This window comes from Rissa tridactyla, chromosome 4 (genome assembly GCF_028500815.1).
Source record: "Rissa tridactyla isolate bRisTri1 chromosome 4, bRisTri1.patW.cur.20221130, whole genome shotgun sequence".
NCBI classification, from domain to species: Eukaryota; Metazoa; Chordata; class Aves; order Charadriiformes; family Laridae; genus Rissa; species Rissa tridactyla.
In genome coordinates, this window is record NC_071469.1 from 77,163,102 (window position 1) to 77,187,067 (window position 23,966).

At 39.5% G+C, this 23,966-nt stretch overlaps 1 protein-coding gene across 4 annotated transcripts in view; it reads right to left on the reverse strand.

Annotated features, from left to right (window-relative positions):
- The window catches only part of CHD9 (chromodomain helicase DNA binding protein 9), a 94,694-nt gene extending 73,365 nt beyond the window's left edge, over positions 1-21,329 (reverse strand). For 2 of the 4 annotated variants that reach the window (XM_054198043.1, XM_054198040.1), the window contains exons 1-4: positions 21,203-21,329; positions 13,114-13,191; positions 11,450-11,538; positions 3,945-5,547 (exon numbers count right to left, since the gene is read on the reverse strand). In XM_054198043.1, the coding sequence (XP_054054018.1) occupies positions 3,945-5,381 (1,437 nt within the window). In that variant the 5' untranslated portion in view covers positions 5,382-5,547; positions 11,450-11,538; positions 13,114-13,191; positions 21,203-21,329. Of the gene's footprint in view, positions 1-3,944; positions 5,548-11,449; positions 11,539-13,113; positions 13,192-19,539; positions 19,656-20,964; positions 21,065-21,202 lie in introns of those variants that run through there. The other 2 variants (XM_054198041.1, XM_054198042.1) reach the window with 2 other exon arrangements.
- Positions 21,330-23,966: the final 2,637 nt, after the last annotated feature.

Below are 23,966 nucleotides of genomic sequence, written 5' to 3' on the forward strand. Positions count from 1 at the left end.
TCAGATTATCTTTCCAACTTCCTTTTTCTTCTAAACATGCAGAGCTGAATATTGAAGCCTGTATTTTTGTTGTCTTTTTTCAACCTTATGAAAAGCAAATAGATTATTTAGCTTTAGCAAACTCAAAACAGTTTTAAGTGGAGTTAAAAAGATCAGAAGTGTTATATTAATCAAAGCTGAGGCTACATGAATCTTCAGTCTGTTCCTCCGCTTCACTTTCTGTCCTCAAACCAACTGATGAAAAATGCATGATGTAAAATTAAGAGGCACAATTTATTTACAATTATAACCTAATTACAGCAGGCACAGAAAGTATAATACCAGCATAAGACATTCTAGATTGTTTTTAATTCTGCAGTATTATTACATTGAACAGATTCTATTAATTTTTAAATTAATTTCTATTAAAGAATAGCTGTACGGCAAAAATGTGATGAGTATGCTTGCTTTCAAATAACAAAACAAGTATTTAATGTTCTTTCTTAGTTTTAAATAACCTCAGCATAACTGTAGTTAAAGATCTTGGGTTGTCTGATGTTGGGTCCACTCCAAGAGCTACACTTCATTAACTATTTCATAACATAAAAAGCTTTCCTTTCTGGAAAACCCTCAATCATTATCAAAGTGAAACTGATGAAAATAGTTAAATCCACTAGTAATTGCTTCCTTAACACGTACAAAAGCCAGTATGAGACATTGTCTTGTTAAACAATAAACTTTCACCTTAACACATGGAAGTTACCAAAGTCTCTTCCCACCTAACTCCTAGCCTAAAAATAACCAGTTTCAGTAAGATTAATGTTCCCTCCAGTCCCTTACCCCACCTTCTTCCTCTCTGATTCAACTACACACAGGTGGAAAAAGCGTGAACAGAACAAACTCATCTTGAACTCTAAATTCTACAAAGTGATCAAAGAATAGAAGTGAGAATTAGAACTAAAACCCCCTCTTAGGATTGTAATCAGATGAAAGACAGATCTGAAACACTTCTTCAGTAATTGCTGTACTTTTTCTATTACTATTCATATGACATACACTGCGGATTTACAGAGACTTCTACATTGTTTGCTTCTGTCACTTCCCCATCAATACATTCCTCGCAACAGTTTGACAGCTACCGCTTCACAACCAGTTTCTGAAGGAAACATTAAACATCTGTCTGATTAGATAAACTCAAGGTCAGAATCCAATTTATTGCATACCCTAAAATAATAAAAACCAAACCAAGCAGTTTTATAACTGTTTTCTGTCTGTTTCATCTCAAAGTTCCAGGGGAAAAGCATAAAAAAAAGTTTAAATACTGTAAAGTTGCCTTATTTTCACAGCACGATAAAACCAAAACCCAAACCCCCAAACACTTCCGACACTCTCCACTGGGGTTAGAACTTTCCCTTTATTCCTAGATACAAAATAAAGCACTAACACTGATGTCAACGAGATTGAAACAAGTCTTGAAAGGTTCTGATGTATGCAACAGCAAAGTCACAGCACTGGAAAATTTTATTAGGCCTACTTTCCACTGCCTGGCTTGTATCCCACACGCTCCTCAAACACGATGCTAACCCCTGGATTTCTCGCCACCACCTGCACTTTTCCTGGAATCTGCTTCCTCTTCACCCTTCACCCCATGGTGAAGCCCACTCCTGGGAGACCACCAGCCTCCACGCTGCTGGTGGCAGCTCTGGGTTCTGCCATTGCGCTCGCCGTCAGGGAACCTGTGCGCTGCTCCGCCTGCAGCACTGTACACACAGTCAGAGACAGCAGCACATTTCCCCCGTAGCTACTATACCATCTGTCTTTAGGTTACCAACATAACTGACAAGAGTAGCTACTTGGGCTGTGCCCTCTTCTTCCCCCTCCCCGGCCTAGAAAGTAAGAAATGTTTATCAAAACCAACAGAATACATCTACCGCATCATTCAGTTAATCACGCTAATCTCAAATACAGAGCCGTATACGAGTTCTATTAACGTCACACCACAATTTTACAGAAGTTTCACTCGTAGGAATTGAAAGTTACATGCTCCATAAACATAAGCAGAAGTTGTAATGGAGAAGCAATCTACTGAACTGACACCAAAGATTACGTGTGTTAAAACCTTATCTCTACACTGATGACATAAAATTAAAGGGGAAAAAAAAAAGTGTTACATCGCCCCCTTCACAGCCCAGTGTCCTGCAAACTAAGTAGAATCAAGAGTCAGTGGTTACGTTCCTTTCCTTCCCAATAATTTTTTTCCCCCAATAAGACACCATTCTGTATTCTCAGGTAGAGAGAATATAGTTATTACACCCTTTTTACAGCTTTCTGCATGTATATATTTGATGTTAGAGTTACCTCTATTTCCAAATGCACAGGTTGAAAATTAGAAGGCACTTATATTCCCTTTCCTTTCACAAATACAAGATACTTTCACTGTTCACATGTACCTGGATTTCAACAGACAGTCTCACAATTTTGGAAACCCTAGACAACCAGCAATGGCAGTTGAATACAAGCATTTTTCATACAGAAGCTACAGCTCCTTCTGCCAAACCAGCTAGCTGAAGAAGTTTCAGTCATTCCTGTCAAATCGAATTTGAGCTGGAAGCTACCAAGCAGTGCCAAACTGTGATGATTTTGAAGTACTAATTTACAGGTAATGCTGTCACTGATATCACTCTTCAAGCATTAACAAGGAAAGCCACCAGTCTCCAAAACCATAGCTATAGCTTTAAAGACTGATAAGTTTTAAAAACTGAAAGAATAATTATTTGTACCTTTGGTTATTAAGTCTCTCCTAAATTCAAGATGTATTTTCTTTTGATTTCGGAATTTTTTGAGCTGAAAAATTTGCAAGAATGTCGCATATGCTGAGGTTTCTAGCTGTAATAACAGGATTTTGCTGGTTACAGTATTGTGAAAAACATAACTTCACTTGCCCTATTTTGTTTGTTTTTGAAAAGCTTAGCTACTCTCTTCAGAGACCAAAGCAATCCAGAAGCACCAGTCTATATTTCAATTTATTGACACTTATACACTTCCTATAAATGAGAAGATGATGATACAGATGAAGATAAAGGTCAGCATTAAAAAAAAAAGACTACTTAATATCTCAATTAAAACTATTTGAAAATTCACTACATTACGTATGTTATGAGAAAACACGCCTAAGAAACAGGCTGAGGGATTGTCTTTCTGAACCCTTCAACGCTCACACAATTCTAGATTTCTCAGATAATCCAAAAAGTGCTCCTGTGTACCATTGAAAAAGTATAATACAATTTTTATGCTCTCTTGTCCTCCTTGCAGAGGGCTTTAATATGTGCAGAAGTAGTGCATGTTACACTCAAACGACTGCAAGGGTTTTTTTGGTTAAGCCAAAAGTAACAAAATCAAACATAAGCATAGCCTTTTCTATGTTTTCTATTATTATTAATCTTATCAAAAACAAAACAAGAAAGTTTGTATTTTTATCCAATGAGCATGACCACAAAGACACCAAGCAAAGGACCAAGTAACAACAAAACCCGTGCAATACTTGCAGGAAATCAGCCACACAAGCCGTATGAAAGCTCTTGAAAATATATTCCTATAAGCACTTTAAAAGACAATAAACCATTATATCTGCACCAAAAATCATAAAACCACCAATTTTCTCTGCTGTACTTGGGAAATATAAACAGTAGATGGACCAGCACCATTTTCTCTGATTAAATATTTCAGGTCATATAAACCTTGTTTTCTACAATGGTAAGAAAACAACAGGAGAAAGCAAGGTCTGCATCAACAGGGGTTTATTCTTCCTAAACTAGCAGTTACCTAGACTTCTTCAGGGTTAAATAACAACAGCTCAGAGACTTCAGTTATCACACTTTGGCACAAGCGCCAGTCAACTATTATTCATTTCACCAGATCAATCCAATCAAACAGCTCAAACCCTCACCCCCCAAATCCCTACATACCTGTCCTTGTAAGGTTACACGACTTCGGCCTTGCAGATGCTGATTAGAAACTGAAGAATGCCAAGGATGGATCTGACTCTGAGACTGTGCCCCAACAAGATCAGACGACTGTGTTACTTGGGGTGGCGTTATATGATGTTCCAGGTCATGCTCTAAAACATGGCTTGTGCTATCCTGAACAAATGCAGAATCATCAAACTGTGGCAGAAGGTCTTCCTGAAGGAGGTCATCCGGGTCAAGTCCTGAAAACGGTTCATTATGAGTCTCGACTTGATGAAGTAAGTTATCATCTAAAGATGTAAAACCGTTGCTTTCAATAGGGTCAGCGAAATGGCTTATCTGAGAAGCAGAACCAGCAGAAGCCGGAAAATTAATATTCACAGGAGAGAGTTTTGAACTACTAAAGTTGCCCTGAGGATGTGCAGAATGCAACATTTGAAAACTACTTGAATTCAAAGGCGTATTAGGATTCAACATGTGCTCAGTTGTTTCTTGCTTGGTCCCTGTTTGAGATGTAAAGGCATCGCTTCCAGTGAAGTCAGAGATAGAGTGTGTCTGTTGGGTAGTAGAAAGAGCTGTTGTAGACTGAAGAAGGCTGGTTGGAGAAATGTGGTTATTAGAGTAAGAATAAGGAGATGAAAATTGTTGGCTATTATTGACAGAACATGGAGTAATAGTTGGGGACTGTCCGTCGAAATTTCCTTCTTGATTCCCACAAAAATGTATCGAAGCACTTGCTGTTTGAGAAAACTGTTGAACAGACAGAGGCTGCTGTGAAGTTGATGGATTAGAAACCGGAGGTGGGTGGTTAACACTGACTCTGTGAGAAGTAGATACATTAACTTCCATGAAGTCTTTTGGCTGGCTCAGAGCATCTTGCCCTGCGTTGTTTCTGCTTTGTTGCGACCGTAGCGAGGCACACTGATGCTGCGGTTCATTAGCCTGATATAAGGCAAAGTCATGGTGTGCTACAAAGCTTTTGTTTTGCTGCATAGACTGAGAATGTCCTTGGTGAAAGGGGGACCCATTTTGATTCGAAACAGTTGTGGCAGTTTGGTGACCCCACATAGGACTACCATCAGCCACATCTGGAAACATCCCATTAGACTGGTTTTGCGGATGAATTGGTGAGCAATTGAATTGAGAGTGTGGTGATAAGACGTTGTCAGCTGAGCTATTAAAAGACTGATTTACTGAGTGAAGTTTCAGTGAATCATACTGATTCAGCTGATCAAACTCACTCATCTTTTGTGAATTTTGAGCATCTTGCACATGGTTCAATGAGTCTATGTGCAAAGGTTCAAATTCTGCACCCAAATTCAATTCATCAACAAGTGAAACAGGTCCAGGTTGAACAAAGGCATCATCTGACAAACCTTCTAAAGTCTCACTAAAAAGATTGGCATCATCAAAAAAATCCATCATAGGATCAGTCATCTTGATAGGTCTGTACTGCTTTTTCTCTCAACTCCAAATGGAGTCAATTTTGGCTCTCTGCAGTGAACAGAAACAAATGACATCCAGCGGTCACCACCTTATCCAAGGCATGACAACATCCATCAGTGCTTCTCATGAAACATTCGTCTTAAAGTGTTAAAGCATCCTATGGGAGGAGAGAAAAAAAGAAAAAGATAAAAATTACTTCCATGACTCTCTTCATCGCTTCTTCCCGCCCCCAACAATTCTATGGATTTTTGGTATTTTGCTTTCCTAACTTCACAGTTTAGTTAAACCACAAATCAATTATTTTTGCTTATACTTGATGCCCTGTGCAGTATTTATTGTTTCTGTGCCTTACGTAATTAAAGTAATATTTGATGTTTTAAATGTAATGGTTTCAATTTTTTCATTCTGTTTGCTCTATTACTCAAGGCCAATTTTAGATTCTCCTCTGCCTTTTTTATGAAAACTACCAAATTGTAACAGAATTGTGGTTTTAGCAGTCCAGAATGAAAATTTGCTTGTAGAAAGAAATCGTATAATACATAAAATGTACGTGGCAGTTCTGTATATTTAAACAAGAAACTTGAGAGGTTATAAACTACATTTAAAAACAAAGCTACCATGACTTCAACAGGAAAAGCTGAGATACTCTGTTTCTTCTATTTAAGTTATATTAAGTAAGATTCTGAAAAATTGTTTTTTTATCTCAAAGACATACTAGAACTCTTATTTAAAAGAAAGACAAGAGGATGAATACAGTGATACATTCAACAATAAAGACAGGAAAAGAACTACCTTTGGTTCACCAGAGTTTACACACCTATGTTTTGAAACACAAGTTTTTTATATTCAGAGTATCACTGACTGATCAACAATGAATCAAAGTTTGCAATCAGCGATTTCAGGCAAGGGGAGCTGAGAAGGATGGTTATTTTAACTTTAGCCTAAAAACATACACATTTTTAGTTTAATCAAACAAAATGAGAAATGAATGAAAGTGTGACTCTATGATAATTTACCTCCCCAGATACCAACTAGTAAACTTCTAAAATAGAGGAGCAATCACTTTAAATGAGTATCTTCATGGAATAATTACTCCTTTATCCTGTCAATATATGTATCTAATTACTATAAAGAAAAAAGGAAAGAAAAGAGCCACCTGACCCTATTACCTTCATGCTCTCCTCCTCTGCTTCGATTCCAATTCTTCATTAATGAATTCTGCTAAGAATAAAATAAGTATAGGAGCCTTCCAGAAATGAACACCCTGGAAATGTGAAATACTCTCTTATGGACAAGGTTCATGTGAGCCAATTAAGTACAAAGTAGCCTTTGACAAGCTGATGAAAACTTGTTCTGCTTATACTGCTAGTCCACAGCAAGTGTTGTGACCATAGTCAGAATAAAGCCTCACCTAAATTAATAAACCTCATTGAGGATTTGGGTTTATAAAACTTCTAGTCTACACAGAAAAAGGACAGACGGATCTTGTATCACACTGAAAGACACCAAGTGGTGACATCTGTCAAGTATGAATTGGTATGGGTGTTAATTACTATGAGTATAGAGAAGAAGCATGCTATAAAAATGGAAGAGAAGCTTAGGAAGGTGACAGCTTAGCACAGCAAAGTAGCCATGGATTCCAGATGATGCACTGCTTAAATTTAGGACTTCCTGAAGTCCCAAGTTAAAGGAAGCACTAAAATAAATTAGACCACATTATCTTCTAATACTGATTAAGTTGTCTACTTATGATTAACAGCAACAGAAAGATTTTCCCAGTATCAAACACCTTCCAACAGATGATAAACCAACATCAGGATCCAGATAGATGACGTGGGCATGGTTTTAGGGTTCAAGTTGCAGAAAAGCATTCAAAGAAATAAACGTTTTGAAGACTTTCATCTATTGGACTTGACAACTACAAGTTTAACAATGCAATGGCAGGCAGCGTTTTGTTGTACCAGTTCCAAAATACTTCTCACGGAAGAAGCTCCTATTGGAGCTGCATTTTAATCACAATGGGGAAACTAGTTTTGAATCCCTACTCAATAAAGCAATCTACACTAAAAGAAGCAGAATGTGTTAAAAAAAAAAAATAAGAAGAGGAAAAGGAGCTCTTCCTTCTTCCTGAAAGAGGCAAATTTTTGCTTTGTCAAAACTCAGCATTTCACCACAAGAAATCACTGTTATGGTAAATAATTCCACTTTACAGCAATCTAGAGTTTGATTTCTCTTCGTAGATGCAATTTGACATCTTTGTGCCCTCTTACATTGAGAATTTGATGAGGTTACACTTCTTGTAAAAACTAAATTAATTCTAATGCCTTGTACATCTGAATTCTCTACCGTTCTTGTATACTGATTTAATATTAATCTTTACCCAGCTTAAAGTTAGCAAGAGCTTTCTACAACATCAATGCCTAAGAACTGCTTGGACCAATTGTAGACAATAAAATGAGCACCACAATACAGGTACAACCTGACAAAGCAATCTGAAGACTACAGTTGTTGCACTTGAATTCAAGAAGTTACTGCCCCCTGTCAGCTACAATTGCTTCAACAATATTTACCAACTACAGGACATTTGGTAAATTTAGAATTTTCTGCAGTGGGTTTTGTTTTGGTTTTTTGTTTTGTTTTTTGTTTTTTCCATATAATGGAACACAGGGGCATTCATCAATATTTCTTACTAGTATTTAGTTTCTCCCTTGGTGTTTTAAACTCAACTTTGTACCAATAAAGCTGATTTTATGTAGAAAACTAACTGACAGGAACTACTACTACTATTACAGGGTAACTACTACATAACAGCTATATAACAAAATCATACGTTAGACACACTATTCTGAAAAAAAAGTGTTTTTTTTTTATTAAATAACATGAACTTTTCTGAGATTACCAGCAAACATCAACAGTATCCCCCAAGCTAAGGTGAAACACATTTCAAGGTTTGCCATCTTCAGATACGCTAAAGCATCTAGAATTTAAACAGTAAATTTTTTCAGACTGACACCTGTATGATTTGATGTCTCGCACAAAACCACAGCATTTTCCCCAAGAAGTATTAAGTTATTCTGCAAACATACTTGAATCAGAACAGAAACATCTCCCAGCTCTTGATTTTTTTTTTGTCTGGTCATTACTCATTAAACTGAACACCTATACTTTCTTTAATCTACTAATTCTTAACATTAAGAGATCTATTTTAAATTAAGGATTTAAACCAACGTATTAGAACAGGAGAAATGGTATTAAAATAGATGTTACGAGTCCAAGTGAATGAAAAAATACTGATCTCTGCATAACGCATGTTTTTCATTTAAAAAACAATGTTGCAGTCTGTACGGTCTAAAACTATCTTTTCCATTACAAACAGAATATAAAGCAATGCGTTATTGTTGCTCCTCTTAATCTGCAAAAGCAGCTCTCACGTACTACTACTGTAATTCTAACTTCTTTAAACTTTAAGATCTTTTTGAAATTTCACCTGCTATATTCAAAACCGCTTAGAAATGAAACTGGCTACACTCAACCGAGTTTGTTTCCTTTCCTTAAGTGTGCGTGCAAGAAGAATGAATACATACCAGAGCTAGGTTAGAAAACTGAGGTTTCATGTTAATGCAACTCCTTGCAAAGCTTGTGTGTGTCAGGGGGGCATGGGGCAGGAAGACACCTCCTCCATTTTGGTTGCTCATCAGAGTTTAATAACAACCCTTTATTCTTTTCAGAAATAAAGACCAAGAAGAAATTTTATACTAGCATGGGGATAGATCTGAGTTGTAAAAGGACAAGCTGGAGTTAACAGACACAAGCAAGAACAGAAACGAAGGGAATGGTACAAGATTTAAAGACCAGAAGAAAAGGAAATAAAGATTTATTTACAGAATACATCAAAAAAGAACAAAAACATAAGAAAACAGAATTGAACGAAGATATCAAATTTTGCTTTCAAAAAAATGAAGTGGGAGTAGCAGTAAAATACAAGATAATAAATACTACTTATGTGTTTTATTTCATTAATTGCATTGTTGATTACTTTTGATGAAGTAACAACAGAAAACGAGCTACTCTAGTTATAAGCAAGTAAATCAGGTAAAGATTCAGCACATTACCATGACATCCACACTTTTATACTTTGATAGACTAAGTATCAATCCTTCACATGGCTGATGTGTGACAGTACCATAGGTAAAAGCAAGTCAGTGACTTTGCTGGCCATTTTTCACAAAAGTTGAAACAACATCTATCCAGACAAATAACAGAAACGATCTCAGAAAGACGCCAGGGATAGTTCATAGACAGAAGGAATTAAAACTGAAGTCACATAAAAGCATGACACAACAGAAATCCAGACTACAGGTAAGGAACACAGAAGGGGTAAACACAAGACAGTCATAACTGATCTCTTATTGTTATCACTAAAATTAGGAGAAAACTTGTTTGAGTAGCTTGTTTCATTAACTAAAGATGAACACATCCAGTTATATAGCTAAATATGCATTATTTTATTTTAAAATTGCTTTTCATTGATAAGCATTTATAATTATTTTCTAGTAGTGAGACAGCCTTTTAGTAAAATCATCCTCAACATACTGATTTTGTTTATTATTCTATTCTGCTACAGAGTTCACAGACATCACGCTAAATACTCAAAAGATAACTCAAGTACCTCGTACTTTGATTTGAAGATTAGGAAGAGAAAGATTTGAAACTGATGATCCTAAATTAAGTTCTCAGGACTAGGTCCCAGTCCATGGCTACAGTTCCAACTCTTGAGTAAAAGCATAAGACTGGAGCAAACCAGCTTGTGTGTGCCGCAACAATAATAATTCCTAGTAGTCTGTTCTCATACCTACACTTCTTTTGCTAGCCCCGAACACCTCATGTAACTCTTTACCCCTCTACTCCCCAGACATGCACAAACTCCCTTCTACCACCTCTCCTACTTTCTGCTGAAGCAAGTTGCATCTGGGAAATAAATATTAATGATTTATAGAAAAAAAATAATTCAGTAACTGTCAATTGTTATGCTCAGTCATAAAAGTTCAAGTCAACCAACATGACAAATGGCATTTCACTTGGAAAGACAACCCATCTTTCAATGCAACTAAAGACAAATTTCTACCATTCTCAAAGATGTTTGCCTTCACTGTGAATGGGACAGCTTCTTTATTGAGAGCAGCTTTGCTTAAGCTGAACAGAGCAAAACCCTGCCAAAGAGAAAGTATATCACCCAACTCTCTGTAGAAAACAGCCTGGTATCAGAATGTCCCACAGCATTCTGAGATACTTCTTTGAGAGATCCATTTTAACATTAATTTTTAACTAAAGGTAAATTCATAAAATCTCAAAATGGTATTTCAGCAAACAGTGCTTAATATAATAGAGAGAACACATTATAATAAATTCTGTAATGTATGAAATAATCCTAGCTGTTTTATTTAGAGACCCACAAACATTAAAAATCATAGTAGCATTTAGAAAAATCCATATTTTCTAGTAAGATTTTTGTGGTTGTTTTGTTCCTACTGTTTTGAAGTGGGTGTGTGTAATGCCACCAAGTTTCTTCAGATGAAATATCGTTTATATTATTGAAAAAAAAAGTGGTGTTGTTTTTATTTCACAAAATTCACATCCTCTCTATTGCTGCTTTTCAGGATGGAGTTTCTTTCTTCTCAAAACTCCAAATTCAAAAAAATGTATGGTGAGATGCCCAATTAAAGTCTGTAGAACTGTTGTATATAATCAGAAAAGGAATCTCAAATCAAAGACCAGTTTTTAAATTATTTATCTATATATCACCATGCTGCTTCTCTAGCTGCAATACTAAGAGTGATTTAGTTAGAGCACTGATACTTAAATATATGAACTCCAACATTTAATAATTAGCTTGGGTCAAAATTAAGAGCTAGCACAGGCACCTAAAGAACCCTATACTACAATAAGTATCTGATTAACCTATAAGACATAAAAATAAGTTGGTGAAATCTTCTAAATTAAAAATGTATCACAAGATATTTAAGAAAATGGCCCAAATCAAGATAAAAACATATTCTTACCCGTGAATATAGAACACATCTCTTCAATGAAGAATTAAGAAGCTCAGAGATGTGCTTTAAATCCAGATGGATACCTCATCATTAGAGACCTGAAAAGGAAACATGTTAAACAAGTCACAAAATAACCAACTTCAGGAGTATATATTCAAATACAATAAACTCAAAAATTTAATAGATACCACAAAAGCAAGAACACCGGAATTGATACACAATCATTAGTAGCCATGATTTTGTAAATGTCTGAGAAATGGACAATTAAAGTGATTAAAGTGCCCACTTTGTAGGACCACTGAAAAAAAAAAAAAACAAACCACCCCATCCCTACAAACATCTAAGGTCGACGGGCAGACTGTGACAGAATATTAGAAGTTTTAGGGCAGCTTTAAGACACAATGTAAGGGCCAAAAAAAAAAACCACTGGTTTTGAGGTTAGGTTTTAAACCTGCCAATCCAAAGAGCCTTGTATTTACTAGCAGTCTGCTACTACATACTGACAGATGTACTTGCCAATAGGAACTGACACTGCCTTTCTAGGGGAGCATACTTGCATGACAGTTTTATCCTACTCTTTGCCTTAACAGTAGGTAGAGGAGCTCAACTTCAAGACGTTCTCTTTTAATCTGAAAGAGGCTTGAAAACATTACACAGCTCACAGGAAAATGTGCACGGGGTGAAAGTAAAGGCTTCTAGAGCCTGTGTGTAAACGCCTCAAAGCAAACAAAGCCACCCTCTAACATTAAAAGACAGATAAAAAACCTAGTATATGAACTTACATTCTATACCAGTGTGTTTTTCCATAAACAATGCTGCCCTTTTCAAAAAAATGACCGTTCTCTCCAAGGCACCAAGCATACCCCAATTCCAAAAAATACATTTCCCTCTCCCTAAATATAGTTTCTTGCTGACAAACTCTTAAACACACAGAATCACAGAATGATAGGGGTTGGAAGGGACATCTGGAGATCACCTTTGCAAAATATTAATACAGTTCAGCCTTTAATCTTTATTAAAATATAAGAGAGCATATATCACTACATTAAGAAGCAGATTTTAACACAAAGATTCTTTCTTCTCCCTACATCTTTCAGACAATGTTGTAACATGTCAAAGATATAAACTGGTTATAAGACCTACCAAAAGTCTGCAATGTTCCAGTAAAAAAATGTATTTGGTACTAATTTGGTACATAAGTTATTCTCTTTTTCTATATTGGAACTCCCATCATGCAAATAGAACCCCCATTATGGAAAAGTGCTCTTCACATCCAGAAAGTAGAATCAAGTTTGACATTATTTAACTGTCAGGTTTTATGCAGCATTTCAATATATTTTTTAATTCCTAAACTTCTGTTTATTTAGAAGTTCTTTGTTGATTAAACAAAGTTATAGTATAAAGGTTTTACAATATATAAATTAACTGAATAGAAGCATTCAAAAATTTATTTTTTACTGAATAAAGAAAAATTGAAAACTTGCAATCAGGTAAGTTCTCCTAGCTGTAAGAGTTCAACATCAAAAAAAAAAGAAACATAATTTAACTGCAACTACCATAATACAAACACTGTCTTAAATTCTCAGCTATCCAAAACATAGCTGGTTTAGATCCTTGCTCAAATGAATTCTTCATGAATCCTCAAAATAAAGAGAAAAAAAGATGTTTCTTACTCTTCAGGACAGTGTCCACTTGCTTGAACAGCTTCCAATATGGAGACAATTGTGGAGTACTTAAAAGTTTGAGAAAACCTATGTTGAAAAGAAGAAAAAAACATATATAACTAAACATACATTCGTCAGAGATCTATGATACATTATTCTAAATGTAAAATACAAGAAATACTTCAGATGGCGGAAGAATCACTGATGATTATAATAAGTGCCAAAGAGAAATATATACAAAAAAAGGAACTTAAAGCTTTCTTAAGAAACAAAATGGGATCTATCTCCGGAGATTCTTAAATAAGCTATATTGCTATATTTTAATTCTATATAGATACACATATATATACGCACACACGTGTTCAATGAGATAATACGGTAAAAGTGTGTTCTGTAAATCTCCTTTGCTTGCTTTTAAATCCTGAATTGGGAAACTTCACTGATATACAACAAAGCTTATAGTTTACTAAAAAGAAACAGAACTAAATTTGTTATAAGCATGCCTAAATACATATTAAGCTATCTTAGAAAGTTTTCTTAAAATTAACTTCCACAGCCCAACTAATATAATTTCTTCATAAAATACCGAAAGAAAAATACACATTTCCCTACATACAGATGGATTTCCTTATGTTCTTGACGGAATCATAAAGCATTACTATTACTAGTAAAATATTTTGAAGAACTATAATCTTTCCCATTTTGGACACCAAAACACAGACTTCTATACACATTAGTGTAACAGGAAATAAACTATTAATTCCAATTAGTTTAGAATAATCACTTTACCCCAATTTCTGTGGTTTTTTTTTTTAAACATCACGTAAATCTAATAAGATTATTTAGTTTTGTACAAAATCCTCGTGTACTTCTATGGCTGCAATCTTTGCAAATGCCCTTTAGAAAATTTAGCAGCAGTTTGTTATTTTCAACCACCTTCTTCACCTCTGCCAAAGGTAATCGCCCTCAAAGCACAGCCTGCAGAACAAAGCACACACGCATGCAGTAGCTGCTTCACTGTCTAGCCTCCCAATTTAGTTTTAACCCTTCCTCTTGTTAGTTTAAACAAAGCCATTACACCTTGCATTAAAATGGCTGAGGTGTATACACACATTCTATTTTGCGGGCATTAATTGCAATAAAGGGACAATAATAATACAGGGAATGACAACATCCTAATTTGCTACCGTTGATTGCAAGCTAGACAGGGACCAAAAGTTTGGAGAACCTTCTTGAAAAGAACATAGTTTATCCTGGAGTCAGTTTATTTTACTGAAAATAACTGTTAAGAAGCTTAGGGGTTTGGTCCCAAGACTACTGAAGGAAGGTACTAGCAACCAGTTCTGCTCTTTGAACATTATTGCCATTTTGCTTCTCCAAATTTTACCTGTGAAGACTTTCACCAATTTCAGGACTTCAGTGAGTCCCTGGTTATTTTTCTAATGCTGATAACAAAATTTCCCAATGTTCTTTTCTTCAGGTTTGAATACTGCTAAAACCCGATCTTTTTCTTTAAAAGATCTGCCCACAAACCTTAGCATATCTGTACGGAATATGAATGTCTCTTTTTGCCCTCTTTAGTTGTCAAAAGGGTTAGAATAACATATTCAGTGTAACATAGTTGTAATTTACAGTTTACTTATGGTCACTAGAAAAACAGTTACAAAAGCTTCCTTTTAAGTTTAAAAAGAAAATCCTCTTGGTGTTGTTCAGATTTATGATGTAAGCATTATAGAGTTTCTATAGTTTTGTCATAAATTTCAGCATTATAACCTTAAATTAGACCTACAAGATATATTTCTGAATTCTGGTATCTCTCCTGAGGAACTACATTGCCATTTTAAGATGTAGAGAAAGATTTGCATTGAAAACCAGAAAAGAGCCTTCTCATTTTCACATGTGGCCTAAACCAAGATTTCATTACAAACCATCAGAGACGCAAGACTTCACAGCATAGCCCTCTTTCAATTCACAATCTGACAATACACTAACTTCCAACAATTCTCACGTTCTAGCCTGATAGGCATCTTTGTGAACAACTGCAAGTTTAGAACCTGGAAGTACCAACTAGAACAATGCAAAGGATCGTGTCCGTTCTACAGATGCCTATGGATCAGGATCCGTCAGTACAGACCAACACAGAAGTCTTCTCTGTGAAGATTTAGAAAAAAAAACCCAAACAATTTCAAGTCTTGACACAACCAGATTAGAACAGCATGATAGTATTCTATTGAACAGAACAGGTTCAGCCTTCCCACTCCATACTACGTTAGCTAGCATAAGGAGTTCCACCCATAACAGAAGTCAATACCTTTCAGAGAGAAGCTGCATACAACCTCTTTATTTTTATAAAGAACTATATCTAAGGAGATTTAATATGAAAGTTTTTCAAAGAAGTCCCTCCCAAGCTCATGTTAAGCAAGACACTCTGAGTTTGTGACTTGTTCAATATACTCTTCTTGAGTTAAGAAATAAATTAAAACTGATAACTCAAGCAAAACAACATTTTCCATCTTGTTTCATGGCTTCCAGCACGTGCAGGACAGTTCCAGAATTCACTTGCAATAGACAGACTCCAGGCTTCTTCTCCTGTAACTTCAATACTCTGCCACAGGAGTCTGACAAAGTGGAATTTTAAAAAGCTTCCCCTAGTGAAACGGGACAATACCCATCTGTCCCTTAAGGGTATCTATGAATTAATTCTTAAAAACTTACCTGAAAATCTCTCTAAAGCTAAATTTTAGCTTAGCTTCTGAAAACCAGCAAAAAATACTTCCGAAAACTACACGCTGAAGCCAGCAATACCATAATATACAGAATCAGGCCCATTGTCTTACCTAACACTGGGTTTAATGTTTGCAGCAGCCACTAACTGCAATGGCTTTACTACAGGGTAACTGAAAACAAAAATATATCCTATTTAATTCTCAGATTTCTTCTAACATACAGAATATCAGATGGGTAGATTTTCATGCCATTATACAGATGCAATCTTTCTGAAGCTTAAAACTTTCCTCATTAGGGTGCTAAGTATGAAATGTAACAAAATCATTTACCCTTCAAGACCCATTTGCAGAATAAATTTTGGAGGAATTCCTGAATTTCAGTGATCAACAGAAAAGAATGAACCAACCTTTTAATACCGTTCACGCAACACAAGGAAAAGCGCCCAAGAATGCATTGCAGAAGGAAATAATTTGGTAACCAGAGTTACTATGTTTTCTAATATGACTCAGATAAAGAAGAAAGTCAAAAGTACTATTTGTCTGGGGACAATGGGAACATTTTTCCATCTTTCCTGCAAATTTTAACTGTTGATTTAAGATTAAAATAAAAACATGTATCTTAAAGAAAGATGCATGTACACTGGCGGCCTAAAGACATTAATATTTGGTATCTCTTTAGTAATCTGTATGAATGAAGTTGGAGATCTCAACACATTTGCCCAATGACAGATGCCATGTCATACCAATATATTTCTGCTGAATTCTGAGTTTAAAAAAAAATGCTTCCTCCCTTGTGACTTGTTTCTTGCAGCTTAGTTAGCGAACATAATGTAAAGGCAGCACTGAAAGGGGAACTCAGTTCCAAGATGCTGCTAAAAGTAGCCTTTTACTTGATCACTAAAGATCATTTTAAGAGGTAGCCGTGTATCCATCCATCTGAATACTGGTCTATAAACATGTTTTGAAAGTAGTACTAAGATGCTAATGTTTCTGAAGTCAAGCTATAGCTTCCCTAACCACATTGTTAAAAAGTGTTTGATTTAGAGCTGGTCTTCTGCAAGTTTTCAACACTGCAGTTAATCAAAAATATGGTCGTTCTAAACCACATTGTACTTTTTTCAAGTAATACTTTAGGAAAAAAAAAAGCTTATAAAAAGAGCTCTCCTTCCCGCATTATTGTAAATAAGAGAGTCGCATGTTTAGCCTGTTTGACTTTTGGCCAGCTCTCTCTCACATTTATGAATTGGCCAGACAGATAAAATATGAGAACACTGCTATTCCTTCAGCCAAAGCAAGAGCTGCAAGCTCTTTCCAGTAGTTGCTGTATCAGCAAAAGAATTACCTCTTAGCATCATAGTTTCTTTTGCTGAAGGGGAAAGAGAATACTTCAATAATATCCTAAAATATTTCTAATAAGGCTAACTATCAATTCTTGAATGTTTCACTAAACAAACAGGTGGTCTCTCCATCACCCATTTATGTGTCCACAGATACCTGGCATTCCTGAAGCACCATTTCTCACTACAGGAAGAGCACTAGAAGATATGACATGAGCATAAGTGAGTGCGAGACTTCTAAATGTTCATTAAGCTCACAGCTCCATAGTTTGATAGAACAAAAACCATTAAAAGGATAAATAAAGATAGCTCAGTGGAAGAACAGAAAGTATCCACAAAACTAGTCTGGTTAGAAAAGAGACTGAGTGCTAAGGGTTACCGGATTTCAGTTAAATACAGAAAAATATTTCAACTGGATGATTTATGAACATAAGTACCAAATGCTACCGAGAATTTAATTCATAGTGGCAGAAAAAAGTAGAATACTGCAATCCAGTGATGAATAGGATCATACCATTCAACTCCATCAGACCCAACTTCTCCTCATCCTGAACTGCATGAAAAGTATCAAGGACAGATAATGATGCAGCGTTTGGACACTACAAAACTGATATAAAAGAAAGAAATGCCCTGTAAGGAATCCTGACTCATAAAATATATAATTGTCGAGCTTGCCTGTACTTTTGAGGTGTTTGAAGGATATGTATACTTTAACTATAGGCAAAATTTGTATTTTCAAATTGTAACATACACCAAAAAAATAACCTCACAATGAGCCACATAAAGCAAGTAAGAACAAAAGTGCACCTATTTACTTTATGGGTTGCAAGAACAATGCAATTTTAAAGCAGTGTGTCAATCTTTTTGTTTTAATCTGCCCTCATCACTAACTTGTCTCTCATAAAGGGAAACAAATGAACAATGCCTGTTTTAGGGTCTCTATAGTCTCTTAGTAGTGGTTCATGTCATGTATCTTTTAGATAACATCACTAAAAATACTTTTTAAAAACCACGCTGTGCTTTCATCAACATTTCTCCGTGACTGAATTTTTGGACTAATCTTCAGGAGCATTTAGCACCAGCAGCTCACGTGAAATGAGTAGGTGCCGAGATTCCTCAAAATTTTGGAAAAATTGTGAGACTTAAAATTCCAGTTCTTTTTACAGTAAAAATGACAGTTTTGCTGTGTGAAATAGGCTAATACCTCTTCATCATGAAGAGCAGCATAACTTCTTACAAACTGAACTACTTAGTTAAACTTAAACAAATTAGCACAAACTAAACCAGCGCAGATGCATTTTAACTACCTATGTGCCTGCCCTTACGATCTTATAAGTGCAAAGCAAATTGATGTAGCTTACCCACCAATGGGAAAAAAAAAAAAAAGAAGAAAAAGCTGCTTCACATTTACTTTAAGGTTAGAGAGTTCACAATTGGCAGTAACCACAGAGTTATTGATAACTGATGTTCACATCCTACCTTATTTCCCACTAACTTCTCTGTGTGCCCTTGATTTATACATAGGGCCTGGCACACGGGTCCCTGAATTGGTTAGCTTTCAAGAACATGTATATTAATTTTTGCTCTTTAGTTTACAAAAACTGGGCCTTGAAGTCCATGGTGCTTTGGAAGCCTCATCTGACAGATGCGGGAACAGTGAAAAAGTCATTATTAGTTGGAGGTGTGAAGAAACTTTGCAAGTAGGTGAAGCCAAAAGATACTAATTGCTACTCATTCTTTAACAAAGTACAAGATAGGAACAATTATGAATTTTAAAATATTTACCTTGTGAAAGAAAATAGCAAAAAGTTGATCTATGCACCAATAAATTAAAATTCAGAGCCAGGTTAAAAATCGAGATATTGCTTAAATATGACTGAATGTTAATATTCTGCCTTGAATGCTAAACATATTTATAGTTGCATACAAATAATTACACGTAAAACAAGGTGAAATAATTATTTTACCTCACACCTGCCAAATGGGAACTTGATAGAGTCAAATGACACATGTTTATAAACAGATGCAGAGAGCTCTTATGACTGATGGGCCTAGTTTTCTTGAGAGGAAGAGGATTACATTTTACGGCTACTTCTTACAAAGTCTCAAAAAAGACACAAGAGGAGAACTAGAAACCTTATCCCTTTACATGGATTGTTATTTTGTCCCTCATGAGCACGCATTATAACACGAAAGGGTTCAGATCTTCAGAAGGGAGGGAGACTGAGCTGTATTTTCTCAGACTGATGAAGTTAAACAACTTTCACAAGCTGAAGGAAGTTTTTTAGTTGCTAACGATTCAAGGCACTTATGATACAAAGACAGTGAGGAGTGCTAACCATTTCTTACGAACCGAAAGCATATGCACCAACCTCGATGTCAAAGCCACACAGCCACATGAGAGAATTCTGGACTCTCTTCACCTGGTTCTTATCCCTGTTCACAAAGGCTTGTGTGCAAAGAGGGAATGAAGAGGTTTTAACATTTCACTGCTTTAAGCCTCAGTAGGAAATAGTGCAAGTTCTCCACTTCACTAGAATAAAGATGCATGCCACTTACCCACCCAGGGCTATACATACAGAGTACTGAGCTAGCCTCAAAATCCCCTCTCCTCGTCCTCTCCAAAGGAAGTCAGCCAGCAGCCCCTACCTGGAAAATGCCAGTCCATAAATTCCAACCTTGCACTTGCACAGCCAAGTCCCTTTCCAAGCCTCCACCCACGCAGCGGGGACCTGCGGCCATGTGCCACCAGTTCTCCTCAACCCAGACATCTTCCAGCCCAGACGGAGAGCAGATCACATGCCCACCTCCACCTCTGCCAGACACACCTCACCCAACACTGGCCCTCCCGTTCCACACTCCTTTCCCTGGCTCCCACATTTTCTGCTGGGCTCCCACATTTTCTGCTGGTGTGGCTCCAAGCCAGGGGGCTGCTAAACACAGCTCGTCTTTCTCCTACTGTTTCTCCTACTGCTTTCACTTGCCCTAGGAAATTATTTTAATTCCTCCCTCTGCCCACCTCTCTTCTCTTGCATAGCGGGGAAACCAGGTCTAACATTCCCGCTTTTCAGCTTGGGAGGGTGCCACATCCCTTCCCTGCCACGCAGCCCCCTTCCTAAACGACATAAGGTGGTGGGGGATATTCTTGCTCTACCTTCCCCCACCAGAACCCTTTCCACCCCCTGCCACCTCCTCGCCTGGGGCGAGAGGGACATCCAGCCCTTCCCTCCGGCTTCCCTGAGGGGGAGATCAGCCCTCCTCCCCTCAGCCTGCCATCTTCTCACCTGGAAGAGGCCCGGGTCAGGACATCCAGCCTCTCCCCCGCCCCGCTACCTCGGGAAGGCCCAATTCCTCCCCTCCAAACTTTGCCCCCGCCCGCCAGCAGCCCCTGGGCCCGGCGCCGCCGCCTCAGCCCCGCCGCGGGGCAGGGGCGGATGGGGGCGGCGGGGACCGCATCCCCGGGCGCCCCCGCCTGAACCCCGCTCCACCCCTCCACCGCCCCTCAGGAAGAAAAGCTGGCCTCGCCACCGCCCCCCCTTCCTTCCTCCCACCTCCACTGGGGAGCTGCGAGGGACCGGCAAGGAGCTCCGCGCCCGCCGGGCTCCGCCGCCGGTTGTCGGCGAGGGGCGGAAGCGGGTGGAGGCGCGGCGGCGGGCGGCGAGCAGGCCGCGCCGCGCCGTCCCCCGGCGGGAGGGGAGCTGAGGGGGCGCCGGGGCCAGCCGGGTGTCTCCGGCACCTGGAGCGCGGCCTTCTCCGGGGGTGGCGGGGAGCAGCCCGTCCCCTTCGCACGTACTCACCGCCGGGTTCGCCATTACGCGGCGGCAGCGCCTGGAGCCGCCGCCGCTGCCCGGCAGGAGGCACACGCGCGGGGAGGAGGAGGAGGAGATGCCCCGCGCCTGACAGCTCCCCGCCGGGGCGGCCTCGGGCAGACGCGGCGGCGGCAGTGGCTTCCCCTCCCCCCTCGGGGATTCCCCCCGTGTGTGTCCCCCCCCCCTCCCCCTCGCCGGGCGCCGCTGGCCCGAGGGCGGCACTTACCGGGTGGCTGGCGCAGGCCGGGAGAGGCGGGCGGCGGCGCGGGGCGAGGGCGGCGCGGCGTGACTGGCTCGGCTCCCGCCGCCGCCCACCGCGCAGGCAGGGCCGGGCCGGGCCAGGCCGGGCCGGGGGGGGGGCCGGGCCGTGGCGGGGAGGGGGGGCGGCCGGTCGGCGGGCGAAGTTTCAGTCACTGGGCGCCACGGCCCCGGCGAACCGGCGGGGACGGGCCGGGGGGCACATTTGCATATTTGTCACCCCCGCGCTGATTGGCCACCGCCCGCGCGCTGACACGGCGCCTCAGGGAGGGGGGGGGGGAGGCCCGGCGGCGGCTTGTGGGGGGGTTTGGAGGGGGCCCGACGGCGGCGGGAGGGAGGAAGAGGGCGGAGTGAGGCGGCCAGCGGGGGAAGGGGTGTGCGCAGGGAAGGGAGGGAGGAGTGTGCGCGGGAGGCGGAGAGGGGAAACGGGAGCGTGCGAATTTCCTTCCCGGAGACACCTTCACCTCACGCCGCAGCCCCCGTGGGAGGGGGCAGCCCTGAGCGGGGAGGGGAGGGCGGGGGTAGCCGCCGCGAAGCCGCTAAAATGGTGTGCGAGTGGCGGGGTGAGCCGATCCAATATGGCCCCCTCGGCTAGCAGAAGCCAATCCCGGGCGCGTTTACTCTGGAGGCTCCGGCGGAGGCCGGGCCCGGGATGCTAGGCAGGCCCCGCTGAGGAGAGGCCACCGCCGCGCTGTCCCGGGGAAGGGGAAGCCGGCAGCTCCGGCGCGGTTCCCGCGGGCCGTCGCCCAGCCGCTGTCGGTGGGTTCCTCCTGAGGAGCGCAGCCCGGCGCCGGAGGGCAGAGCCCGGCCCGCCTGTCCGCCGGGGCCGGCATTCCTGCCGCGGCGTTACCTCACGGCAGCAGGGCGCCCGCCTCCGCCGGCCTGCGTCTGCTTTAGTAAAATATTCGGGGTTCATTTGACAACGCCACTCGAGGTGCAGCTTGTTAGTTAGACAAGACTGTCTCCCTCTGTCTAGGGACAGCCTGTCTGACCAGGATTTCAGTTAATTTGACCCATTGATGGCATCACCAGATAGAGCATTGAAGGCCAAGCACTAGCAGGGAGAGCAAGGAGAATTCCCGCCTTTCTGAGGTAAATCGAGGTGGGCACTGGACAGGGCGAGCGTAGTAGCCTCAGGCGCACCTTGTTCAAGCCCTTTTCAAATGGATCGTTTGAATATGCTATCACCGCACATACATTCCTACAAAGTTAACTGTAAGCCTCTCCCTTTGCTTTTACATAATATTTTTTCAATAGTATGAAGCAACGCACATTAAATACCAAATATCGATTTCAAGATTAAACTTTAGAAGTAGCAGTTGACAAAACACTTCACATTCATATTATCCAAAGTAACTTTTTTAAAGAGTCTTGGGCTACAAAGTTGTTCTAGGATCCATTTCCCTGTAGCAAGAGACCAGAGCAAAGAGCTGGAGGAGTGAGTTTCTGGCATGGTTGAAAGGAGAATCGCTGAAGGGGCTTGCTTGCAGTTTTATCTGTAGTGGCATATAAATAGAAAAAGCTCCTTAGGTGAGCACTTACATAACTCTTGCTGGGTTGATCTAAGGACTAAATTAAGAATTCCAGGAATATAAGAGAATTCCCAGTCAGAGTTACCTACACTTTGATATTGTGCCTGCGAGGACTATTACGCACAGGGGTAATGAGAAGTCACATCTTAAGGCTTCCTTCTCTAGTTTGTTAACAGGGAACTAGGGATGTACTTCCAGTTCTCTTCAACCTGTTGCTTCTATATTTAGGATATCATTTAAGATAAGAGTTTGTCATTATACCCAATATCAGCCTTCTTGTCTTTTATGCTTAAACATATATCATAATAGATCAATTTCAGGGTTTCTATATATAGCTCAGTAGAGCTTCTATAGATGCAAGCATAAGGTAGGTCCTTATTCAGCATTAGTTCAGGCAACAGGCCTTTCAGCAAGCTACTTGAATGTTTTAGCTTTACAGCACATTTGTCTTTTTCCCGAACTCTTAATTCCACCACAGCTAAAACTTTAATCTTGCTCTCAAGACTGTTCAGAAAGACTACTGTTGACAGTTACTCTAAAGTTTCTGTACTAACTTTTTAATTCTCCTTTCTCTCACTAACAATTGAGAACAACTTCAAAAAAATGAACATACCTGATTTTTTTTATCTTAGTGCTTTCATGAAAGAAAACACATTGTCTGTCTTCCTCTAACCTCCACAGAGAAAATAGTACTTTTATGAAAAAAAGGCAGCCTTCACCCTTTTATTAGAATTAGCCGGCCAATTGTAGTACTTCCTTAATAAAGCTATCAACACTATTGTAACATTGTGAAGGGCTCTCAGCTGTAGATAGTGTGAATGGTAATGTCATAAGTTGAGAGCACAGGCTTAGAATGATAAATCACATGAATGACTGAAAATAGGATCGTGCGTCTGATTATTCTGTTGCTCAAAAAGACATTGAATTTCATGAACATTTAATGTCTGGATGGATCCTCTCAGAATTTAGAAAGAAACCCAGGTTGCTTAAATGTGCAGAATTAAATGTTGGGTTTTGGTTTGGGCTTCATTTTCTTCAACATGGCAATATCTTAACAGTTTTGGAGATTGCTTTTGTGCAGTGTTAAATTTTCTTTCCATCAAAACTTCTGCCACTCTGTGTCATCACCCTGAAATCCTATTGTTTCAAACAATTGTAATTTTAGCAGTTTTAAACTTCTGCCACTTTATATTGTCATCC